This window comes from Oncorhynchus nerka, linkage group LG15 (genome assembly GCF_034236695.1).
Source record: "Oncorhynchus nerka isolate Pitt River linkage group LG15, Oner_Uvic_2.0, whole genome shotgun sequence".
NCBI lineage: Eukaryota > Metazoa > Chordata > Actinopteri > Salmoniformes > Salmonidae > Oncorhynchus > Oncorhynchus nerka.
The window spans coordinates 64,514,903-64,536,061 of record NC_088410.1 but is presented as its reverse complement, the minus strand read 5'-3'; the positions used below and the strand labels follow the sequence as shown (position 1 = coordinate 64,536,061).

Here is a 21,159-nt window from a genome sequence, read left to right as displayed (position 1 = left end):
AATTAACAGGTGTGCCTTGTTAAGAGTTAATTTGTGGAATTTCTTTCCTCTTTAATGCATTTGAGCCAATCAGTTGTGTTGTGACAAGGTAGGGGTGGTATACAGAAGATAGCCCTATTTGGTAAAAGACCAAGTCCATATTATGGCAAGAACAGCTCAAATAAGCAAAGAGAAACGACAGTCCATCATTACTTTAAGACATGAAGGTCAGTCAATCTGGAAAATGTCAAGAACTTTGAAAGTTTCTTCAAGTGCAGTCGCAAAAACCGCCAAGCGCTATGATGAAACTGACTCTCATGAGTAACCGCCACAGGAAAGGAAGACCCAGAGTTACATCTGCTGCAGAGGGTTAGAGTTAATTCATTAGAGTTCACTTCAGAAATTGCAGCCCAAATAAATGCTTCACAGAGTTCAAGTAACAGACACATCTCAAAATCATTTGTTCAGGGGAGACTGTGTGAATCAGGCCTTCATGGTTGAATTGCTGCAAAGAAACCACTACTATAAAACATCAATAAGCTGAAGAGACTTGCTTGGGCCAATAAACACAAGCAATGGACATTAGACTGGAGGAAATCTGTCCTTTGCTCTGTTGAGTCCAGATTTGCCATTTTTTTGGTTCCAACCTCCGTGTCTTTGTGAGAGGCAGGGTAGGTGAACGGAGGATCTCCGCATGTGTGGTTCCCACCACAAAGCATGGAGGAGGAGGTGTGATGGTGTGGGGGTGCTTTGCTGGTGACACTGTCTGTGATTTATTTAGAATTCAATGCACACATATCCAGGATGGCTACCACAGCATTCTGCAGCGATACGCCATCACATCTGGTTTGCGCTTAGTGGGACTATCATTTGTTTTTCAACAGGACAATGACCCAACACACCTCCAGGTTGTGTAAGGGCTATTTGACCAAGAAGGAGAGTGATGGAGTGCTGCATCAGATGACATGGCTTCTGCAATCACCCAACCTCAACCCAATTGAGATGGTTTGGGATGAGTTCCCACATAGAAAGTGTAGGCTACCCATGTCATTTAGCCTATTACTGTGTGTGTGTTTGCAAACTTTGTTTCTAACTTTGTGGCTATGCTGAGCACTTGTTGGCTGCTTTTCCTTCACTCTGCAGAGTGAATGTGGGATCGCCTTCAGGAAAGCATTCCAGGTGAAGCTGGTTGAGAGAATGCCAGGAGTGTGCAAAGCTGTCATCAAGGCAAAGGGTAGCTACTTTTAAGAATCTTAGATATAAAATATATTTTGACTACAACCATTGAATGTATCTGTTTTGACCATGACAGTTTACAGTCTAAGGTAACGCCAAGTAATTTAGTCTCCTCAACTTGTGGAATCACATAGTAACCATCCCATCTGGTTTAATGGAATTCTAATTCAAGACTCTGATTTCATATCCACAACCTTTAACAATTTTTGTTGCTGTCGGAGAACTGGCTCAAAGATTTTCAACCAAGACCACTCCCATAGATAATAATCAACCAATATTCAGAATTCCGGAAATCTCAGCGTCAGCATTGGACAGCTTCTTCAGGAGCTCTAGAACAAAATATGTATTTGGTCTATACACTGTATTCCTGAATAGACACATATTATCTGATTGTCCCTATATTACATACCAGTTAATCTGTCCATTAAATATGGGTTCTTCCCCAATGCTTAGGAGTCTGCTGCAGTGATGCCTCTTTTAAAGTCTGGTGACCCAACACTGGTGGAAAATGACCTACCTATAAGCATTCTTCCAGTGTTGTCAAAATTAGCTGATAGATGGGTGGCTGATCATCTGACTGATCACCTCATTCAGGGCAACTCCATACATCAAATGCAATTTGCATTCAGAACAAACCATTCTACTGGAACAGCCAATTGCTATTTTCTGGAGTGCATTAAATCTAAACTGGACATACAGTTGAAGTCGGAAGTTTACATACACCTTAGCCAAATAGATTTAAACTCCATTTTTTATATATATATTTTTTTTACAATTCCTGACATTTAATCCAAGTAATTTATTTCAGCTTTTAGTTCTTTCATCACAATCCCAGTGGGTAAGAAGTTTACATACACTCAATTAGTATTTGGTAGCATTGCCTTTCAACTATTTAACTTGGGTCATACGTTTCGGGTAGCCTTCCACAAGCTTCCCACAATAAGTTGGGTGAATTTTGGCCCATTCCTCCTGACAGAGCTGGTGTAATTGAGTCAGGTTTGTTGGCCTCTTTTTTTAAATGTATTTTAATTTTTTAGAGGGAGGATCAGCTTAATATTGCGGAAAGAATGTTGCTTCCAATGTAATTGTCTGCATAATTTCCAATCCCCTATATTTTTTGGGTAAATATATATATCCATACACGCATGCATACATATACACATATATACATACACATACCTATATAGACATACATACTTTTTTAAAGAATATACCTTTATTATTATTCCCCGCAAACCCTACCGCCGATCCCCCAATTGGAGTAAACTAATAAACACTTCTGCTTTTACCTTCAATTTATACATCTTATACACATTTTACAGACAGTCTACTTTACAATAGTTCTCTCTTGTTTGTTCTTAGTCCTTCCTCTATTTCTGATGTCCATCCAGTTTGAATTCTATTTGTAATTATGCTATTTCACAGAAGTTCCGAACCTACAGTATATACATTTTACAGATTCCGTATGCTTTACATTGTTTCTTGTTATTAGTCCCACCCTTCAGCTCCATTCAACCCCTCCCATCTATCTCTCAACATCATCCATTTCAGATTTCTATTTGCCATATATTTTTCAACTGTGCTGTGATGCTTCACAAAATAATTGAACCTTCCTATTCTCATAGATTCTACAGATTGTAAATTAAAAATAAACATTTTTGCTAAAGTAATTATTATATTATTGATTGATTGACTATGGCTTTTCAAATCCCCCAGTATTGCTATCTGTAATGTTAGTTCTAGGCAAATATTGCAATTCTTCAGCCATGTGACCAAAAACGAGCTACATATGGACAATACCAAAATAAATGATCTAATGACTCTGCCTCCTCATAGCAGTATCTGCAGAGCTGGGAAGATTGTATCCCCCATATATATATATATATAACATTCTATTAGTTGCAAGAATTTTGTAAAGTAATTTATATTGAAAAATTCAAAGTTTTGAATCCAGCGTTGTTTTGCGTATCAATTCATAAACCATGTGCCATGGAATGGGTACATTGAAAATCTCTTCCCAACTATTTTGCAATTTATTTGGCACAGCTGTCAGTTTTTTGGTCCTTAAATGAAATTGGTATATGTTTTTATTTATCACACTTTTCTTTAACCATTTATGTTCGTTAATACATGACCGACATACAAGTTCCTTACTTTTTTCCCCTTCTACTTGCCTCTTCCAATTTTGTGGTAATGCTGCAATTATTTGGTCCATATGTCTGTGTTAGCTGCATGTGTGACATAACTCCACCAGTCCTATTTATGATATCATTCACTAAAAATTATACATTTTTTAAACATTTCTTCGATAAATACAGTTTTTAAATCAATTAGTATATTTGAATTTAACCACAATATTTGTTTTACTATTTGTTCCGTCCTTTCAGGTGGATTAAACTGAAATTGCAACCAACTTTCTAAGGCTTGTTTAAAAAAATAAAGATATTTTGGAGATTATTTCCTTTTCAAACAACCGAAAGTTAGCAGGTGTAATCTGAATAAAGGGGAAAAGGCCCTTCCTGAATATAGGATAAGACATTCGTACCAATTGACTAGAGAACCCGTTTGGATTTAAGTATAACTTTTGTTTGACTGATGCCTTTAGTGAGAGGTCTAATGCTTTAATATTTAATAATTTCTGCCCACCAAATTCGTATTCGTTATATAAATAGGCCCTTTTAATTTTATCTGGCTTGCCGTTCCAAATAAAATGTAATATTTGTTGTTCATATACAGTGCCTTGCGAAAGTATTCGGCCCCCTTAAGTTAATACTTTGTAGCGCCACCTTTTGCTGCGATTACAGCTGTAAGTCGCTTGGGGTATGTCTCTATCAGTTTTGCACATCGAGAGACTGAAATTTTTTCCCATTCCTCCTTGCAAAACAGCTCGAGCTCAGTGAGGTTGGATGGAGAGCATTTGTGAACAGCAGTTTTCAGTTCTTTCCACAGATTCTCGATTGGATTCAGGTCTGGACTTTGACTTGGCCATTCTAACACCTGGATATGTTTATTTTTGAACCATTCCATTGTAGATTTTGCTTTATGTTTTGGATCATTGTCTTGTTGGAAGACAAATCTCCGTCCCAGTCTCAGGTCTTTTGCAGACTCCATCAGGTTTTCTTCCAGAATGGTCCTGTATTTGGCTCCATCCATCTTCCCATCTATTTTAACCATCTTCCCTGTCCCTGCTGAAGAAAAGCAGGCCCAAACCATGATGCTGCCACCACCATGTTTGACAGTGGGGATGGTGTGTTCAGGGTGATGAGCTGTGTTGCTTTTACGCCAAACATTGCATTGTTGCCATCTGACCAGAGCACCTTCTTCCACATGTTTGGTGTGTCTCCCAGGTGGCTTGTGGCAAACTTTAAACAACACTTTTGATGGATATCTTTAAGAAATGGCTTTCTTCTTGCCACTCTTCCATAAAGGTCAGATTTGTGCAATATACGACTGATTGTTGTCCTATGGACAGAGTCTCCCACCTCAGCTGTAGATCTCTGCAGTTCATCCAGAGTGATCATGGGCCTCTTGGCTGCATCTCTGATCAGTCTTCTCCTTGTATGAGCTGAAAGTTTAGAGGGACGGCCAGGTCTTGGTAGATTTGCAGTGGTCTGATACTCCTTCCATTTCAATATTATCGCTTGCACAGTGCTCCTTGGGATGTTTAAAGCTTGGGAAATCTTTTTGTATCCAAATCCGGCTTTAAACTTCTTCACAACAGTATCTCGGACCTGCCTGGTGTGTTCCTTGTTCTTCATGATGCTCTCTGCGCTTTTAACGGACCTCTGAGACTATCACAGTGCAGGTGCATTTATACGGAGACTTGATTACACACCACAGGTGGATTGCATTTATCATCATTAGTCATTTAGGTCAACATTGGATCATTCAGAGATCCTCACTGAACTTCTGGAGAGAGTTTGCTGCACTGAAAGTAAAGGGGCTGAATAATTTTGCACGCCCAATTTTTCAGTTTTTGATTTGTTAAAAAAGTTTGAAATAACCAATAAATGTCGTTCCACTTCATGATTGTGTCCCACTTGTTGTTGATTCTTCACAAAAAAATACAGTTTTATATCTTTATGTTTGAAGCCTGAAATGTGGCAAAAGGTCGCAAAGTTCAAGGGGGCCGAATACTTTCGCAAGGCACTGTAATTTAAAAATCAGGTCACTAGGTGTAGGCAAAACCATAAGCAAATAGGTAAACTGTGATATAACTAAGGAGTTAATCAGGGTGATTTTTCCACAAATAGACAGGTATTTTCCTTTCCATGGTAGCAAGATCTTATCTATTTTTGCTAACTTTCTATAAAAACTTTATTGGAGTGAGATCATTTCTTTCCTTTGGGATTTGTGTACCGAGTATGTCCACATCTCCGTCAGACCATTTAATTGGTAAACTACATGGTAATGTAAAATGTGCATTTTTTTAGTGATCCAATACATAATATGGTACATTTATCATAATTTGGTTTTAATCCAGAGGATAGCAAAAGTATCTAGATCCTCTAAGAGGCCGTGGAGAGACTCCAATTGGGGTTTTAAAAGAAAACATGAATCATCAGCGTACAATGACACAATCCCTTAATATTATTGTTTGATCTAATCTTAGCAGCTAACATTTCGATGGCAATAATAAATACATATGCCGATAGTGGACAACCTTGTTTTACTCCTCTAGATAGTTTAAAACTTTCTGAAATGTAGCCATTATTTATTATTTTACACCTAGGGTTACTATAGATAACCTGAACCCATTTTATAAGAGATTCCCCAAAATTGAAATATTCTAGGAATTTATAGATAAACTCCAGTCGTACTTTATCAAAAGCCTTTTCAAAATCAGCTATGGAAACCAGGCCTGGTGTCCCCGATATTTCATAGTGTTCTATTGTTTCTAGTACTTGTCTTATATTATCTCCAATGTATGGTCCATGTAAAAAACCTGTCTGATTAGGATGAATAATATCTGACAATACTTTTAAAATTCTATGTGCCAAGCATTCTGCTAGGATTTTTGCATCACAACACTGAAGTGTAAGAGGTCTACCAATTTTTTAAATGGACTGGATATTTATATATACCACTTGGGTCCTGTGTCAGTAATAATGATATCAGACCTTCTTGTTGCATGTCTGATAATCTACCATTTATATAGGATTGGTTAAAACAAGCCAACAATGGTCATTTGGGTATACCAAAAAAAGTGTTGTATACTTCCACTGGTATGCCATCCAGCCCTGGAGTTTTCCCATCCTTAAAGGCCCCAATTGCCTCAAGCAGTTCCTCCTCAGTAATTTGGCCTTCACATGAGTCTTTCTGTACAGATATTAATTTTACATTATTATTAGGGAAAAAATCCATACAATTAGTTTCAGTTAGTGGAGATGAGGAGCCTGAAATTAAAACATATTCTTAAAGTACTTTACTTCCTCTTTCAAATATCATTTGGTGAATCATGCGTGACTCCATCATTTGTCACAAGTTTTAATACATTTTTTTGATAGCATTTCTATGTTGAAGATTGAAAAATAATTTGGTGCATTTTTTCCCCATATTCCATCCAGTTCGCTTTATTATTATAATATATTACAATATTAGATCTTTCTTGAATAAGTTCCTCCATTTCTTTTTGTTTTTCCTCTAACTTATTCTGTGCCTCTATAGTACCGTTTTTATTGCTATCTAACTGTACTGTTAGTCCTTCAATTTCCTTTGTTAAGATCTAAATTGCTTTTGTTTTCTAGATGAGCACTGAATTGCATTGCCTCTAAAGGCACATTTAAGTGTCCCATACAGTAAGGGGATCTGCTGTACCTTTGTTGGCCTCTTTGCTCGCACACGCTTTTTCAGTTTGCCCACAAACTTTCTATATGATTGAGGTCAGGGCTTTGTGATGGCCACTCCAATACCTTCACTTTGTTGTCCTTAAGCCATTTTGCCACAGCTTTGGAAGTATGCTTGGGGTCATTGACCATTTGGAAGACCCATTTGCGACCAAGTTTTAACTTGTCTTAGATTTTGCTTCAATATATCCACATAATTTTCCTGCCTCATAATCTATTTTGTGAAGTGCACCAGTCCCTCCTGCAGCAAAGCACCCCCACAACATGATGCTACCACCCCCGTGCTTCACGTTTGGGATGGTGTTCTTCGGCTTGCAAGCCTCCCCCTTTTTCCTCCAAACATAACGATGGTCATTATGGCCAAACATTTATATTTTTGTTTCATCAGACCAGAGGACATTTCTCCAAAAAGTACAATCTTTGTCCCGATATGCAGTTGCAAACCGTAGTCTGGCTTTTTTATGGAGGTTTTGGAGCAGTGGCTTCTTCCTTGCTGAGCGGCCTTTCAGGTTATGTCGATATAGGACTCGTTTTACTGTGGATATAGATACTTTTGTACCTGTTTCCTCCAGCATCTTCATGAGTTCCTTTGCTGTTGTTCTGGGATTGATTTGCACTTTTCGCACCAAAGTATGTTGATCTCTAGGAGACAGAACGCGTCTCTTTCCTGAGCGGTATGACGGCTGCATGGTCCCACGGTGTTTATACCTGTGTACTATTGTTTGTACAGATAAACGTGGTACCTTCAGGCGTTTGCTCCCAAGGATGAACCAGACTTGTGGAGGTCTACAATTTTTTTTTTCTGAGGTCTTGGCTGATTTCTTTTGATTTTCCCATGATGTCAAGCAAAGAGGTGCTGAGTTTGAAGGTAGACCTTGAAATGCATCCACAGGTACACCTCCAATTGACTCAAATGATGTCAATTAGCCTATCAGAAGCTTCTAAAGCCATGACATATTTTTTTGTAATTTTCCAATCTGTTTAAAGGCACAGTCAACTTAGTGTATGTAAACTTCTGACCCACTGGAATTGTGATACAGTGAAAATAGTCTGTCTGTAAACAATTGTTGGAAAAAGTAATTGTGTCATGCACAAAGTAGATGTCCTAACCGACTTGCCAAAACTATAATTTGTTAACAAGAAATTTGTGGAGTGGTTGAAAAACGAGTTTTAATGACTCCAACCTAAGTGTTTGTAAACTTCTGACTTCAACTGTAGGTGGGGAAGTCGGCACGGTCTTTTTGGATCTTTAAAAGGCCTTTGATACTGTGATGAATGAGGTGCTCCTATCCAAACTATCCTCCCTTAATGTGTCCACTGAAGTTATTAGTTGGATGTATTCCTATCAGACAAACAGAAGGCAAAGGGTTTGTTTGGGGGACACTCAGTTGGACTCTCTTTACTATAACATTGCGGACCCACAAGGGTCAATATTAGGCACCCTTCTGTTTGCCATCTATTTAAATTATCTCCCACTTGCTTGCCCACAAGTTAACATGCATATGTTTGTAGACGATACAGTTCTGTATGTATACTCAAAAAATAGACAACTAGTCTTTAACAAGTTAACTGAAGCTAATAGGTACATGTTTCCAAATGGATGACTAATTCTTGCCTGCGTTTAAATATCAACAAGACTGTTTGCATGTACTTCTCTAAGAAATACATTGATTCTTCCCTACGAGCTGTTCTTGTTAATGGGGAGAATCTGAAAGTTGTGTCTAACTCCAACTTGATGTTTAAGAAACATGTGAAGAAGGTCGTTAACACAGTCAAGTTTGGATTATCCAACTTTAGGTTTATAAGACCTTTCCTTCCTCTGGAGGCCGCCAAACTATATAGGCACGCTATGATCTTCTCACAGCTGAGATATTGTCTGGTCACAAGCAGGAGCTACTATTCTGAAACCAATTGAATCACTCTACAAACAAACACTTAAGATTTTTGATAACAAACTAAACAGTTATCAACATTGTCATATAATTTGTTGAAAATGTAGAAAATAGTAAAAATAAAGAAAACCCCTTGAATGCAATGTCCTTGTTTTTGAAAGAAAAGCTTCTTTTTTTTGTCCATAAAATAACATAAAATTGGTCAGAAATACAGTGTAGACATTGTTAATGTTGTAAATGACTATTGTAGCTGGAAGCGGCAGATTTGTTATGGAATATCTACATAGGCATGCAGAGGCCCATTATCAGCAACCATCACTCCTGTGTTCCAATGGCACGTTGTGTTGGCTAATCCAAGTTTATCATTTTAAAAGGCTAATTGATAATCAGAAAACCCTACGCTGTGTCCTACTCCCTTCACAGAACAGTGCAAACTGGCCCTAGAATATAAAGAGGAGAGGGAGGCCCCGGTGTACAACTGAGCAAGAGGACAAGTACATTTACTAGACACTAGAGTGTGTGTGTGTGTGTGTGTGTGTGTCAGTGTCAATATGTGTGTGTGCATAGAGTTAGTGCAAAAAAGGTGAATGCGGGTAGCCATTTGATTAGCTATTTTTAGTAGTATTGTTTAGCGGTCTTATGGCTTGGGGGTAGAAGTTGTTCAGGTTCCTGTTGGTTCCAGACTTGGTGCACTGGTACCGCTTGCCATGCAGTAGCAGAGAGAACAGTCTATGGCTTAGGTGGCTGGAGTCTTGGACAATTTTTGGGGCCTTCCTCTGACACCGCCTGGTATAGAGGTCCTGGATGGCAGGGAGCTCAGTTCCAGTGATGTACTTATCACCCTCTAGCGCCTCCTGTCGTTCCCTCTGGGTGTGTGTGGACCTTGTTAATTCCTTAGTGATGTGGACGCCAAGGAACTTGAAGCTCTCAACACACTTGAAACAAGTTGGTATGACAGACCTGGTCAGGGATAGGTTGAAAATGTGAGTGAAGACACCTGCCAGCTGGTCAGCGCATGCTCTGAGTATGTGTCCTCATAATCCATCTGGCCCTGTGAATGTTAACCTGTTTATAGGTCTTACTGACATCTGCGACAGAGAACGAGATCACACATTCATCCGGAACAGGCTGATATAAGGCTATTGTACATCCCTTTTAACATTGCTCTGCATCTATGACCATATCCAACCCCATCCACCTGCGCTTTGCCCATGGGCTGCACCACCTCCACCCAGAGAGGGGGGTTTGGCTCTTAGTGGTACACACAAGTGAATGGAAAAGCTCAGCTGGAGCTGGTGTTGCAGGGATGTAGCTTTTTTTGGCGCCATCAAGAAAATAAAGACATCAATCTGAAATCTCCCAGATGGAATAGTGTTTACTTTGAGAACGGTTTGCCCCAGTCGCTCCTCCCGCATCCACATCCCCCTTCCCTCTTCAGTGGAACAGTCTGCTCACATGAGCTAAAAATAAGTTGTGTGAGTAAGCCAGGCCAACTGTACTGTTCATGCATTACTTATGGTAGTGTTAGCTTGTTCCCATCCTTGTCTTGATAAAAAAAGACTAACTCTGTTTCTGAGTGTATTCAGTAGGGAGTAAATACTGAATAGTCCTGTAGCTCAGTGTGGTCCTCTGTAGCTCAGTGTGGTCCTCTGTAGCTCAGTGTGGTCACTCTGTAGCTCAGTGTGGTCACTCTGTAGCTCAGTGTGGTCACTCTGTAGCTCAGTGTGGTCACTCTGTAGCTCAGTGTGGTCACTCTGTAGCTCAGTGTGGTCCCTCTGTAGCTCAGTGTGGTCCCTCTGTAGCTCAGTGTGGTTCCTCTGTAGCTCAGTGTGGTTCCTCTGTAGCTCAGTGTGGTTCCTCTGTAGCTCAGTGTGGTTCCTCTGTAGCTCAGTGTGGTTCCTCTGTAGCTCAGTGTGGTTCCTCTGTAGCTCAGTGTGGTTCCTCTGTAGCTCTGTGTGGTTCCTCTGTAGCTCTGTGTGGTTCCTCTGTAGCTCTGTGTGGTTCCTCTGTAGCTCTGTGTGGTTCCTCTGTAGCTCCGTGTGGTTCTTCTGTAGATCAGTGTGGTCCTCTATAGATCAGGTAGTACATTGTTGAGATGGGTTCGATTCCCAGGACCACCCGTACATACGTAAAATGTATGCATGCATGACTGTAAGTCACTTTGGATAAAAGCGTCTTAAGTGGCTTACAAAAATTTGGACACACCTACTCATTCAAGGGTTTTTCTTAATTTTTACTATTTTCTACATTGTAGGATAATAGTAAAGACATCAAAACTATGAAATAACACATATGGATTCATGTAGTAACCAAAAAAGTGTTAAACAAATATATTTAATATTATAGATTCTTCAAAGTAGCCACCCTTTGCCTTGATGACAGCTTTGCACACTCTTGGCATTCTCTCAACCAGCTTCATGATGTTGTCACGCCATCCCATCTGGTTGCAGAAAATAGCAAAAATAAAGAAAAACCCTGGAATGAGTTGGTGTGTCCAAACCTTTGACTGGGGCTGTATATTATTTATATTATTATTATTGTATTAACTTCTTGCGTCGAGCAATCCCGTATCCGGGAGCGTAATCATAGCCTCAAGCTCATTACCATAACGCAACGTTAACTATTCATGAAAATCGCAAATGAAATTAAATAAATATATTGGCTCACAAGCTTAGCCTTTTGTTAACAACACTGTCATCTCAGATTTTCAAAATATGCTTTTCAACCATAGCTACACAAGCATTTATGTAAGAGTATTGATAGCTAGCATAGCATTAAGCCTAGCATTCAGCAGGCAACATTTTCACAAAAACAAGAAAAGCATTCAAATAAAATCATTTACCTTTGAAGAACTTCGGATGTTTTCAATGAGGAGACTCTCAGTTAGATAGCAAATGTTCAGTTTTTCCAAAAAGATTATTTGTGTAGGACGCTCCGTTTTGTTCATCATGTTTGGCTAAGAAAAAACCCCGAAAATTCAGTCATTACAACGCCAAACTTTTTTACAAATTAACTCCATAATATCGACAGAAACATGGCAAACGTTGTTTAGAATCAATCCTCAAGGTGTTTTTCACATATCTATTCGATGATAAATCATTCGTGGCAGTTTGGTTTCTCCTCTGAACCAAATGGAAAAATGCACGCAGCTGGAGATAACGCAATAATTTCGACGGAGGACACCAAGCGGACACCTGGTAAATGTAGTCTCTTATGGTCAATCTTCCAATGATATGCCTACAAATACGTCACAATGCTGCAGACACCTTGGGGAAACGACAGAAAGTGTAGGCTCATTCCTGGTGCATTCACAGCCATATAAGGAGACATTGGAACACAGCGCATTCAAAATCTGGGGCACTTCCTGTATGAAATGTCATCTTGGTTTCGCCTGTAGCATTAGTTCTGTGGCACTCACAGACAATATCTTTGCAGTTTTGGAAACGTCAGAGTGTTTTCTTTCCAAAGCTGTCAATTATATGCATAGTCGAGCATCTTTTCGTGACAAAATATCTTGTTTAAAACGGGAACGTTTTTTTTATCCCAAAATTAAAAGAGCTCCCCCTATATCGAAGAAGTTAACTAACCTGCTAACATGAACAGACGGTGTGTTATGTATGATGCCGCTGTATCTCGTGTATGCTGTGACCCACAACACTGGGGAGTTGCGTTGACAACAAACTTTTCTTGACTCCATGCCCAATGGGGATAGTAATGATTTATTTAACTGTGGTAGATGTGTCCAAAATAATCTTGCGGATGAGTCCAAACATATGTGTACATGGTGTGTGTACATAATGTAGAGTGTTTGCGTACTGTCTTTTCAGGAGGAAACCCTCCTCTAATCACTTTAGTCCTATAGAATCCCTATAGAAGGTGATGAGCATAACTGGAACATCTAAACCTCACCGTGGCTTTTCCTGCCTGTGTGTGTCTCCAGCCAGGCCTCTAATTTGTAATCTGGGTTTCGGTTCGCTGCCCACTGAGAACTTTCCCAGATGATACGACCCAGGAGGAATCTCATCTCTGGCCTCAGATAAACCGATCACCCGTTCTGATTGGGTGAAGCATCAGACACAGGAAACCATTGTTCATTATCTAACCGTTTTTGGAACGTTATCTCAGACTCCGCAGCACCTGTGATATAATGTTTCAATAACGGACCAAGTTGGACTGAGTTGATTTGGAGGCAGGGCAGTCAGGGGTTCGTTCAACAGCTGTTAATTCCTTAAGCGTTCCTCTGTGTTTGCCAGAGAGGCCCTTGGACTGTTGCTGCTTTGGTTTACTTGTTAGAATAAATGTGTAGTTCCATTCACCCTGACAACTGTCTTAGTCCCAGCTAGAGTAGTGGCTTTCTGTTTGACTGGCCCCCTTTGCTGCACCTTGAGTAGGCAGACCTTATGTGAAGTGGTGAGATTGGGTTTTACGGTGCAGATTTGCAATGAGGCAGCTAATACTCCTCTCCTCCAGATCTAACAGGCCTCATTCAAACTGAGCTCAGATGATGATGATGATGATGATGTGGTGATAATGATGATGATAACAGCAGTTTTAATGTTGACTAGGTTTTTCTCACAGTGGTGGGCCTAGTAGGGGTCAGACCGTGCCTGGCTGGCTCCCATGGTTCAGGGAGAGGGGGAAGGTAGGACAGGGGGCTTGAGGGAGGACATATTTATCATCTGTGTTCACCAGGGGTGATGGCGAGGTGAATGCATTCCAGATGGAGTGTGTGTGTGTGTGTGTGTGTGTGTGTGTGTGTGTGTGGTGTGTGTGTGTGTGTGTGTGTGTGTGTGTGTGTGGCAGCAGCAGCAGTGCTTACGGAGGTGGTTGGCAGAGAGACTGCTCTGCTTCAAGGCCAGATTCTCAGGCAGATAGCTAGATCGGGTGAGAGAGAAGAGGGAGAGAGTGAGAAAAAGAGAGAAAGTAGAAAGCTGACTGAGCCACAATAGACAAGCTCACTATGACCTGCCATCACACCAACTCAGCACTCCTCCACCTTTGTGTACCCCTCCTTTCCTCCCCTAACTCTCCTCTTCTCCCCCTGTCTCTTTCTCCTCCTCCATATTATTCCTCTATCTTATTTCTCCTCTCTTCTCCTCTGTCCTCCCCCTCATTCTCTGTGTATATCTCTAATTCATCCCATCCTGCTCTGGCATCCATGTGTCTCCGTATTTAGTTCACTCTCTTCCTCCACTTCCTCCTTTCATCCTGTCACTGGAGTCACACCAACACTTTCATCATCCAGCTCACATGTCTTTCCATCCGTCCTTCTTTCCGCCAGAGCACTGCCGCTAAGCACTTGACACTAGTAGCTAGCTACTTTAATCTATCACTGTTTTTTGGTCATCTCTGTTGTCTTTCCTTCTCCGTCTTTTCATTCCTTCTTTAATTTGCTTAATCCCTCTCGTCCCTCTCTCTCTCCCTCCCTCTCGTCCCTCTCTCTCTCCCTCCCTCTCGTCCCTCTCTCTCTCCCTCCCTCTCGTCCCTCTCTCTCTCTCTCCCTCCCTCTTGTCCCTCTCCCTCTCTCTCCCTCCCTCTCGTCCCTCTTTCTCCCTCCCTCTCGTCCCTCTTTCTCCCTCCCTCTCGTCCCTCTCTCTCTCTCTCCCTCCCTCCCTCTCGTCCCTCTCTCTCTCTCTCCCTCCCTCTCTCCCTCTCTCTCTCCTCCCTCGTCCCTCTCTCTCCCTCCCTCTCTCCCTCTCTCTCCTCCCTCTCGTCTCTCTCTCTCTCTCTCTCTCTCTCTCTCCCTCTCTCTCCTCCCTCCCTCTCTCTCCTCCCTCCCTCTCTCTCCTCCCCCTCCCTCTCTCTCCTCCCTCCCTCTCTCTCTCCTCACTCCCTCTCTCTCCTCACTCCCTCTCTCTCTCGCTCTCCCTCCCTCCCTCCCTCTCGTCCCTCCCTCCCTCTCTCTCGTCCCTCCCTCCCTCCCTCTCTCTCGTCCCTCCCTCCCTCCCTCTCTCTCGTCCCTCCCTCCCTCTCTCTCGTCCCTCCCTCCCTCCCTCTCTCTCGTCCCTCCCCTCTCTCCCTCTCTCTCGTCCTCCCTCTCTCCCTCTCTCTCGTCCCTCCCTCTCTCTCCCTCTCTCTCGTCCCTCCCTCTCTCCCTCTCTCTCGTCCCTCCCTCTCTCCTCTCTCTCTCCCTCTCTCTCGTCCCTCCCTCTCTCTCTCGTCCCTCCCTCTCTCTCGTCCCTCCCTCCCTCTCTCTCTCCCTCCTCTCTCTCTCTCGTCCCTCCCTCCCTCCCTCTCTCTCGTCCCTTCCTCCCTCCCTCTCTCTCGTCCCTCCCTCTCTCTCGTCCCTCCCTCTCTCTCGTCCCTCCCTCCCTCCCTCTCTCTCGTCCCTTCCTCCCTCCCTCTCTCTCGTCCCTCCCTCTCTCTCGTCCCTCCCTCTCTCTCGTCCCTCCTCCCTCTCTCTCTCGTCCTCGTCCCCCCCTCCCTCCTCTCGTCCCTCCCTCCCTCCCTCCCTCTCATCCCTCCCTCCCCTCCCTCTCGTCCCTCCCTCCCTCTCCCTCTCTCTCGTCCCTCCCTCCCTCCCTCCCTCCCTCTCTCTCTCTCCCTCCCTCCCTCTCTCTCGTCCCTCCCTCTCTCTCGTCCCTCCCTCCCTCCCTCTCTCTCGTCACTCACTCCCTCCCTCTCTCTCGTCCTTCTCTCTCGTCCTTCTCTCTCGTCCTTCTCTCTCGTCCCTCTCTCTCGTCCCTCTCTCTCTCTCTCTCTGTCTCTCAAATGGGAGTGACTTATAGGCCTGTGTTTGAACAGGTAATACACCACACCTTGTTTAGGATAGAGAGTTATTACAAAAGTTGCTAAGGTCTGATGTGGGAGTTGGGAATCCAACTACAGTCAGTTCAATTATATTTCTAGCCTTGTTTGCCTTTTTGCTTTACTTTCAGGGTGTATGCGTTGTATGGGTGGTCCGGTGCCATTCGAAAATACTGATGACACATTTCTTACATAATAACCACAGAGAGGAGGCAAAAAAATAGTGTAAAAAAATGTATCATTGTAGATATTTCCCCCAAGATATTTTACTCTGTAATACTTAAACTGTTTGGTCAGAATATTCCAGTATTTCTTCATCAAAGTTGGACATTGTGTTTATTTCTGCCTCTGTGTGTGTACTACAGCAACTTTTCTGAGAAATAAGTTAACAAAATGAATAAATAGCAATTGCTCTTTACATAAAGAACACACTGCTCATTTTTGTTCAACTGAGTCTATTTGACCACTGTAGGTTTGATGCAGACAGTAGCCTATGTATATGTACTGCCTGCTGAATTAGTATGTGTGTATGTTGTATGTCTGTTTGATCACATCAGTGACCAATGTTCTCCTCTTTCTCAGGTGATATCACACAGAAGGGATATGAGAAGAAAAGGACTAAACTTCTGCTTCCCTTCTTTATTCATACACCAGGTAAGAAACAAACAAGCAATTCGCTGCACCCGCTATAACATCTGCTAAACTGTGTACACGACCCATAAAACCTTATCCTGGATTACATCTCCCCATAATGCCACTCAGGCCTATGAGAACATACCTTCAATATTCAACTACTGTTTTTGTTTGATTTTAGATTATTTACAAAAATTCGACATGAGGATTTTTTTTCTCTCTCCTCCATTAAGAATATGATGAAACATGGTCAAATCTGCTTGGTGCTCACTGCTGCCTCACAGTGGTAGTGCCGGTCACTAAAGTGACTCCAGACTCCTCCAGTCCACGGATGCCAAGAGACGATAGTCCAGCGGCCCATTGTGACCTAGCTACGCGGCTCTGAGACCACCGACGCACCTCCCCAAAAATTCCCATCCAGCACGGCTCTGCGTACGTGTCTTCTATTCATTTGAATGGGGGTGACGGTTGGTTAAATTGCTTGAGCCGCGCTGAGAATTTGAAATGCATAAAAGCCAACGGTCCAATATTCCAGAACACTGCCGTGCGTACGCATACACGTTTTTGGACTCTGATAGGCGCATTATCCTCTCCACTTCCCTCTTTATTCGCTCACTTCCTTTATGGGTTGTCTGTAAATGTGAACAATTTCAGACAGCATTTCTCAGCGATGAGCAAAGCTGCTCCCTTGTTTACAATCTTCTGTCCCTTTTCAAAATAACCCTAAATAGTCACGATGTACTATTATGGTTAGACCCTTTTAGAGACATCTTTAACATTTTGATGAAAATGCGGTATGTCGTAAAAGCACATTGCAGATCCTAATGACATTTTGTAAGATTGTGATTATGAATCTCTATTTGAGAGGCAGTAATATTCTCTTCATCGTGTGAGGATTAAGTCACTTGGAGGTCAGGTCAAGGGTCATATCCCAAGGGCCTTAGTAGGAGAAGGAAGAAGTGGAAGCCTAGAGAGTTCTGAATCCTTTTTTATGTTTGTATCCATGAAAATAACAGAGTGACAGCTCTTTACTCTTTAGTTGTTTTTTTCCCTCATAAATCTACACACAATACCCCATAATGACAAAGGAAAAACAGGTTTTTATACATTTTTGCAAATGTATGAAAAGAAAAAGAAGAAATATCACGTTAACATGGCACACATCTATTTGGGGAGTTTCTCCTATTCTTCTCTGCAGATCCTCTCAAGCTCTTCGGTTGGATGGGGAGCATCGCTGCACAGCTATTTTCATGTCTCTCCAGAGATCGGGAGAGTCCGGGCTCTTGCTGGGCCACTCAAAGTCTTGTCCCGAAGCCACTCCTGCGTTGTCTTGGCTGTGTGCTTAGTGTCGCTGTCCTGTTGGAAGGAGAACCTTTGTCTCCAGCCTGAGGTCCTGAGCGCTCTGAAGCATGTTTTTATCAATGATCTCTCTGTACTTTGCTCCGTTCATCTTTCCCTTGATCCTGACTATTCTACCACTCCCTGCCGCTGAAAAACATCCCTACAACATGATGCTTCACTGTAAGGATCGATCAATCAATCATATGTATTTATAAAGCCCTTCTTACATCAGCTGATGTCACAAAGTGCTGTACAGAAACCCAGCCTAAAACCCCAAACAGCAAGCAATGCAGGTGTAGAAGCACGGTGGCTAGGAAAAACTGCCTGAAAGGCCAGAACCTAGGAAGAAACCTAGAGAGGAACCAGGCTATGAGGGTGGCCAGTCCTCTTCTGGCTGTGCCGGGTGGAGATTATAGCAGAACATGGCCAAAATGTTCAAATGTTCATAGATGACCAGCAGGGTCAAATAATAAAAATCACAGTGGTTGTCGAGGGTGCAACAGGTCAGCACCTCAGGAGTAAATGTCAGTTGGCTTTTCATAGCCGATCATTCAGAGTATCTCTTCCGCTCCTGATGTCTTTAGAGAGTTGAGAACAGTAGGTCTGGGACAGGTAGCACGTCCGGTGAACAGGTCAGGGTTCCATAGCCGCTGGCAGAACAGTTGAAACTGGAGCAGTAGCACAGCCAGGTGGACTGGGGACAGCAAGGAGTCAACAGGCCAGGTAGTCCTGAGGCATGGTCCTAGCGTCTCAGGTCCTCCGGAAGAGAGAGAGAATTAGAGAGAGCATTCTTAAATTTACACAGGACACCGGATAAGACAGGAGAAATACTCCAGATATAACAAACTGACCCTAGCCCCCCGACACATAAACTACTGCAGCATAAATACTGGAGGCTGAGACAGGAGGGGTCGGGAGAAACTGTGGCCCCAAACAGGCAGGATATAACCCCACCCACTTTGCCAAAGCACAGCCTACACACCACTTGAGGGATATCTTCAACAACCAACTTACCATCCTGAGACAAGACCGAGTATAGCCCACAAAGATCTCCGCCACGGCACAACCCAAGGGGGGATGGTATTGGCCAGGTGATGAGCCGTGCCTGGTTTCCTCTAGATGTGACGCTTGGCATTCAGGCCAAAGAGTAACATTTAGGTTTCATCAGACCAGAGAATCTTGTTTCTCATGGTCTGAGTCCTTTAGGCGCCTTTTGGCAAACTCCAAGTGGACTGTCATGTGCCTTTTACTGAGGAGTGGCTTTCGTCTGGCCACTCTACTATAAAGGCCTGATTGTTGGAGGGCTACAGAGATGGTTGTCCTTCTGGAAGGTTCTTCCATCTCCACAGAGGATCTCTGGAGCTCTGTCAGAGTGACCATCACATTATTGGTCACCTCCCTGACCAAACACCTTATTTACATAAGTATTCAGACCCTTTGCTATTAGACTCGAAATTGAACTCCGGTGCATCCTGTTTCCATTGATCATCCTTAAGATGTTTCTACAACATGATTGGAGTCCACCTGTGGTAATTCAATTGTTTGGACATGATTTGTAAAGGCACAAACCTGTCTATATAAGGTCCCACAGTTGACCGTGCATGTCAGAGCAAAAACCAAGCCATGGGCCTCCCGATTGCTCAGTTTGGCCGGGTGGCTAAATGTAGGAAGAGTCTTGATGGTTCCAAACTTCTTCCATTTAAGAATGATGGAGGCCACTGTGTTTTTGGGGACCTTCAATGCTGCAGAGATGTTTTGATACCCTTCCCCAGAACTGTGCCTTGTCGGTGTAGTCGTCATTGTAAATAAGAATTTGTTCTTAACTGGCTTGCCTAGTTAAATAAAGGTTCAATAGAAAAATACAAATAAATGTCCAATCAATTGAACTTACCACAGGTGGACTCCAATCAAGTTGTAGAAACATCTCATGAATGATCAATGGAAACGTGATGTACCGGAGCTCAATTTCAAGTCTAATAGCAAAGTGTCTGAATACTTTGCATTAAAAAAATCTGAAAATATGTTTTCGCTTCGTCATTATGGGGTAGTGATGAGGAAAAAATATAATTAAATCCATTTTAGAATAAGGCTGTAACGTAACAAAAATGTGGAAAAAGTGAATGGGTCTGAATGCACCGTATATACTATGTACTTTGTGTACTGTCTTTTTGTCTCCTAGTCATCTACTTTATTATTTTGTACTCCCCAGTGGAAGCCCCCCTGCCTATGATGCCCAGGCTCCTGGTCCTAGCAACGCCTCTGGCTCCACCCATGCCAATGCTCACACCCAGGCTCCTCCACCCAGCTCCTCTTCCCGCTATCGTGATCGTCGCTCTCGGCGACCGCACCGCAGCGGAGGGACCAGGGATGACCGCTACCGATCAGGTGGGCAACAACTTGTCTCAGTTTCCATTTTTTAAATCAACACTTATGTTGCCTTAGGAAATCCAGTCACAGTCAATAATGTTGCATTTTTGGTTCATGTTAAGTTTGATTGATTGATTATTTTTCATTTCATTCAATATAAGCATTAGGCAGTCAATTTATGGTCAAATCTGGTTTGAAGCAGAATCTTGTAATCCTGTAATGGTTGCAAATAGACCAATGAAAGGGCTGCTTTGTGTGTGTGTGTGTGTGTGTGTGTGTGTGTGTGTGTGTGTCCTGTTGGGTTGTTGAGAAAGAGAAGTCCCTACAGTGTGCAGCAGAATCCCCTCTAAAGGGGAGCCCAAGAGGCCAGATCCCTCACATTGTGATTGGGGAGTGATGTCATGGCTTGGCAATGTGCTGGACTGTGGAGAGAGCAGGGGGAATACTAAACAGGAAGGAGGAACTCAGCACAATATAATTATTTTGTAGATTCTATAGAGTACACGGAAGGAGTGTTAGAATGGACCGTTAGATGGTTGAGAAGACATGAAAAAATAACGAATGGTAGAGAAGTGTATAAGAGTCTTTCTGTCCTCTCTCTTTCTCTCTCTCCTTCTGTTACTAGAGGTGCATGCAGTGTACATGTGTCCTCCCTCTAGGCAGCTTCATACTCAGCTTCATACATTTCTCTCTCCTCCCATCCCTGTTTGGACAGCCTCTGCATCAGTCTGGTCTCGCCTCTCACGTGAGACACACATGCACGTACACACACGCACACTAGCTCCCATACCTCATTGTGGAGTGGAGTTTTGGGGGATGAAGGACGGAAGGACCACCACTGTGTGGGGTCTGTTTGAGCTAATAGGACAGCTCACCAGAGAGAACAGCAAAAATGATTCAAGTTCCATTTGACGTGTCGAGGAATCTCAAGGGATCTCGCTGGAAGTCCGACTGGATTCAGGGCAAGGATTGGGAAAGAGGGAAAGGAAATGAGAGCTGGTAGCCAGGTGGAAATAAATAGGATGCAGGGACAATGGAGAAGGACTTTGAAGAGAATTGACGTTTGAGGGCAAACACTGTTCTATTACAGGATAACGGAGGAATATCACAGAGAAATT

General features: G+C 42.7%; 1 protein-coding gene across 1 annotated transcript in view; it reads left to right on the top strand.

Annotated features, from left to right (window-relative positions):
- The window catches only part of LOC115143116 (disco-interacting protein 2 homolog B-A-like), an 86,925-nt gene that overhangs the window by 25,849 nt on the left and 39,917 nt on the right, over positions 1–21,159 (top strand). Inside the window, exons 2-4 of the mRNA XM_065001798.1 lie at positions 16,283–16,354; positions 17,703–17,709; positions 19,890–20,059. Coding sequence (XP_064857870.1) covers positions 16,283–16,354; positions 17,703–17,709; positions 19,890–20,059 — 249 coding nt within the window. The remainder of the gene's footprint in view (positions 1–16,282; positions 16,355–17,702; positions 17,710–19,889; positions 20,060–21,159) is intronic.